Below are 5,000 nucleotides of genomic sequence, written 5' to 3'. Positions count from 1 at the left end.
CTGTAGAACTCTGCTGCAGAACTCTGCTGTAGAACTCTGCTGCAGAACTCTGCTGTAGAACTCTGCTGTAGAACTCTGCTGCAGAACTCTGCTGTAGAACTCTGCTGTAGAACTCTGCTGCAGAACTCTGCTGTAGAACTCTGCTGCAGAACTAAGGCAGAGTGGTACTGAGCATGAGAGGTTGATCTGTGTATGTGTGACAGGAAAGGTTTGAACCTGGGTCTCCCACACGGAAGACACAAGCAATGCCTTCATCTCCTTGTCATGTGTAGTGTGTTATTCTGAACAATGATCTGAGCAGATCCACACACAACCTCAGTGTTCCCTGTCCAACGGCATCCTGCTTCTGCATCTGATCATCGTATTTCTAATGTTAGAAGCAGTTTAGTTTGGGTCTGGTTATTAGACGCAGTCAATTAGGGCATAAAGCTTAAGAGGTTAAATTGACATGCCTACCTCTTTCCAAATCACCTCTGCTACATATGTTTTATGAACGTGACCTATGAAGGCCTTATAAATGATGATGTGTATCATGATTAGTGTTTAGTATGAGGTATACGATTCATCTAGTCCTCATTTTAACTACGAAGCTATTTCATGCATTCCTCACATGTTGGACAGTGGATACATTCAACATCCATCTGTTATGTGTAGATACCACCACCTGGTGGACACAATGAGAAGTTACATCAGAATGACTTTTTTTCCACAGTTGACTTTTATTCATGAAAGTTGGCATATGATAGTAATTGTAACAATAATCATCAGCATCATCATTCCTCATCCTCTTCGTCAGATACTAGAATCAACTAAAAACCGGGTGATGCATCGCTTGAAGTATCAGAAGGGATCATCGTCATGGTGACCGAGTCATCTCAGCTACGCCATGTCAGCGTGATTACACAACAACAATACAGACACAGACATTCAGAGCCACTGGAAGAGAATAGGCAAATACACAAACTATATCAAACTGTAACTATGGCTTTTATATACATAGAAAAATTGTGCAACATTTGCATAAACATAATGTTCTGATGACGGGGGACGGTGGCTTGCTTGTTCGACATCGAAAGGAAGTGCAGGTTTCTGTTTCCAGCAGTGAGAATATACAGTATACTGGTAGGGAAGAGAATGCATACAATCTATCTATTCTACTCCTATATTTATTTGTCTCTCTCTCTCATCACACACACACACACACACACATTTAACAACACATTCCCCTTGTGATGAAAACTATCTTTGTCTATCGTGAACAGCACAGGACTGTCAGATGAAATCTAGAGAGTAGATATCTCAGTCTGTCAGTGAAAGCCAACAGACAGACAACAGACAGACAACAGACAGACAACAGACAGACAGTATCTGGAGCTGAACGACCTCCGCCCACCGACCTAATAACCGGTGCTGGTCGACGACGTTAAACCACAATACAATTCATCTCAAGGGGGTTGCTGTCTGTCTCCTTACCAAACACACAAAGCAGTTTAACGGTACATACTCTCACTCACTGGCATACACATACACACACCATCACTGAATCCCAAATCAACGTCGAGCCCTTAACCCCTAACCCCTAGACACTGGTTTAGATCTGAAAGGGTTGGGATAGGTATAGGCAAGGTGATGGTAGCCCTGCCTTGACCTGTGACAGCTCAGAGAAAGCACCGCCATCTTGTTTATGTCTATCCAATGCGATCCAGATCTTCAGACGAGCCAATGGGGGGGGTGGGTGTAGAGTAAAGAGGTCGATTTGGGGATTAGAGTGGGAATTAAAGGGTCGCACACACACACACACACCTGCATGCACATACACACACACACACACACACACCTGCATGCACATACACACACACACACACACACACACACACACACACACACACACACACACACACACACACCTGCATGCACATATACACACACACACACACACAGTCAAACACCCTCTCCACTGGAAGCCATTGTCAGGTTGTTGGTGCGCCGCTCAAATCCTTCCCCCGGTCTCTTCCTCTCACTTGATGGCCTGCCAGATGATGATGGCCAGGATGGTGAGCACCAGAGACAGCACCATGGCCAGGATGCACATCCTCTTACGAGACTTCCTCTACAGGGGAGATACACAGAATCACTGTTAGACATAATAAACATTTATAATTGGGTTTTTTTTAAAAACACCTTTACCTTAGACTTACTGTAACAACACCTTTACCTCAGACGAACAACACCTTTACCTCAGACTAACAACACCTTTACCTCAGACTACCAAATGTATTATATATATAGTATATATGTAGTATTTATATAGTATATATATAGTATTTATATAGTATATATATAGTATATATATATAGTATTTATATAGTGTATATGTAGTGTCGGTTACCTGATAGTAGGCTGCTCTCTGGAGTTGTCCCGCCCCTCTGTCTACATGAACCTCAGCACTCTCTACATTGGCCTCGATGCTGTCTGTCAATCAAAGAACACACGCGACTGATTGGTGAGATCACAGGGGGGGGGGGCTTGATTACAGTATGTGATCTAGAACACTCAGTCATGTTCTGAAGTGGCATCTTATCAAGCCAGAGAGGGGAGGTACTGGCCAGGGTCTTTGGTGAGAGCAGAGATGGAGAGACTGAGAGAGGGAGAGAGGGAGGAGTAGAGGAGTAGAGGAGTAAGAGGAGTAAGAAGAGTAAGAGGAGTAAGAGGAGTAAGAGGAGTAAGAGGAGTAAGAAGAGTAAGAGGAGTAAGAAGAGTAAGAGGAGTAAGAGGAGTAAGAAGAGTAAGAGGAGTAAGAGGAGTAAGAGGAGTAAGAGGAGTAAGAGGAGTAAGAAGAGTAAGAAGAGTAAGAGGAGTAAGAGGAGTAAGAGGAGTAAGAGGAGTAAGAGGAGTAAGAGGAGTAAGAGGAGTAAGAGGAGTAAGAAGAGTAAGAGGAGTAAGAAGAGTAAGAGGAGTAAGAAGAGTAAGAAGAGTAAGAGGAGTAAGAAGAGTAAGAGGAGTAAGAAGAGTAAGAGGAGTAAGAGGAGTAAGAAGAGTGAGAAGAGTAAGAAGAGTAAGAGGAGTAAGAGGAGTAAGAAGAGTAAGAGGAGTAAGAAGAGTAAGAGGAGTAAGAGGAGTAAGAGGAGTAAGAGGAGTAAGAAGAGTAAGAGGAGTAAGAAGAGTAAGAGGAGTAAGAAGAGTGAGAAGAGTAAGAAGAGTAAGAGGAGTAAGAGGAGTAAGAGGAGTGAGAAGAGTAAGAAGAGTAAGAGGAGTAAGAAGAGTGAGAAGAGTAAGAAGAGTAAGAGGAGTAAGAGGAGTAAGAAGAGTAAGAGGAGTAAGAAGAGTAAGAGGAGTAAGAAGAGTGAGAAGAGTAAGAAGAGTAAGAGGAGTAAGAGGAGTAAGAGGAGTGAGAAGAGTAAGAAGAGTAAGAGGAGTAAGAAGAGTGAGAAGAGTAAGAAGAGTAAGAGGAGTAAGAGGAGTAAGAAGAGTAAGAGGAGTAAGAAGAGTAAGAGGAGTAAGAAGAGTGAGAAGAGTAAGAAGAGTAAGAGGAGTAAGAGGAGTAAGAGGAGTGAGAGGAGTAAGAAGAGTAAGAAGAGTAAGAGGAGTAAGAGGAGTAAGAAGAGTAAGAAGAGTAAGAGGAGTAAGAGGAGTAAGAAGAGTAAGAAGAGTAAGAGGAGTAAGAGGAGTAAGAAGAGTAAGAAGAGTAAGAAGAGTAAGAAGAGTAAGAAGAGTAAGAGGAGTAAGAGGAGTAAGAAGAGTAAGAGGAGTAAGAGGAGTAAGAGGAGTAAGAAGAGTAAGAAGAGTAAGAGGAGTAAGAGGAGTAAGAAGAGTAAGAAGAGTAAGAGGAGTAAGAAGAGTAAGAAGAGTAAGAGGAGTAAGAGGAGTAAGAAGAGTAAGAAGAGTAAGAGGAGTAAGAGGAGTAAGAGGAGTAAGAAGAGTAAGAAGAGTAAGAGGAGTAAGAGGAGTAAGAAGAGTAAGAAGAGTAAGAGGAGTAAGAAGAGTAAGAAGAGTAAGAGGAGTAAGAGGAGTAAGAAGAGTAAGAAGAGTAAGAGGAGTAAGAGGAGTAAGAGGAGTAAGAAGAGTAAGAAGAGTAAGAGGAGTAAGAGGAGTAAGAAGAGTAAGAAGAGTAAGAGGAGTAAGAAGAGTAAGAAGAGTAAGAGGAGTAAGAGGAGTAAGAAGAGTAAGAAGAGTAAGAGGAGTAAGAGGAGTAAGAAGAGTAAGAAGAGTAAGAGGAGTAAGAAGAGTAAGAAGAGTAAGAGGAGTAAGAGGAGTAAGAAGAGTAAGAAGAGTAAGAGGAGTAAGAGGAGTAAGAGGAGTAAGAAGAGTAAGAAGAGTAAGAGGAGTAAGAGGAGTAAGAAGAGTAAGAAGAGTAAGAGGAGTAAGAAGAGTAAGAAGAGTAAGAGGAGTAAGAGGAGTAAGAAGAGTAAGAAGAGTAAGAGGAGTAAGAAGAGTAAGAAGAGTAAGAGGAGTGAGAAGAGTAAGAGGAGTAAGAAGAGTAAGAAGAGTAAGAGGAGTAAGAGGAGTGAGAAGAGTAAGAAGAGTAAGAAGAGTAAGAAGAGTAAGAAGAGTAAGAAGAGTAAGAAGAGTAAGAAGAGTAAGAGGAGTAAGAAGAGTAAGAAGAGTAAGAGGAGTAAGAAGAGTAAGAAGAGTAAGAGGAGTAAGAAGAGTAAGAAGAGGAAGAGGAGTAAGAAGAGTGAGAGGAGGAAGAGCTGGAGCTGGTGACACGTCACAAAGTAAACAAGCATGTAGTAAAGAAAGGAAACCCGGTTTAAGCAGTTAACACCCTGTTGTCATCATCTCTGCTCATGGTCACGGTCACGGTCACGGTCACGGTCACGGTCATGGTCACGGTCACGGTCATGGTCACGGTCACGGTCATGGTCACGGTCATGGTCACGGTCACGGTCACGGTCACGGTCATGGTCACGGTCACGGTCACGGTCACGGTCACGGTCACGGTCATGGTCACGGTCATGGTCACGGTCATGGTCATCCACAGCTTTGATTTGTGTCATTTC

General features: G+C 42.7%; 2 protein-coding genes across 2 annotated transcripts in view; both read right to left on the bottom strand.

Moving 5' to 3' along the window:
* Positions 1–5,000, bottom strand: part of LOC310810342 (tRNA selenocysteine 1-associated protein 1-like) — a 170,027-nt gene that overhangs the window by 152,414 nt on the left and 12,613 nt on the right. The window lies entirely within an intron of this gene.
* Positions 738–5,000, bottom strand: part of stx12l (syntaxin 12, like) — a 9,885-nt gene continuing 5,622 nt past the window's right edge. Inside the window, exons 8-9 of the mRNA XM_083678078.1 lie at positions 2,390–2,472; positions 738–2,110 (exon numbers count right to left, since the gene is read on the bottom strand). Coding sequence (XP_083534204.1) covers positions 2,018–2,110; positions 2,390–2,472 — 176 coding nt within the window. The 3' untranslated portion in view covers positions 738–2,017. The remainder of the gene's footprint in view (positions 2,111–2,389; positions 2,473–5,000) is intronic.

The sequence above is a fragment of the Argentina silus genome, assembly GCF_951799395.1.
Source record: "Argentina silus genome assembly, chromosome: 10".
Lineage (NCBI taxonomy): Eukaryota > Metazoa > Chordata > Actinopteri > Argentiniformes > Argentinidae > Argentina > Argentina silus.
This window is presented reverse-complemented; position numbering and strand designations above follow the sequence as displayed.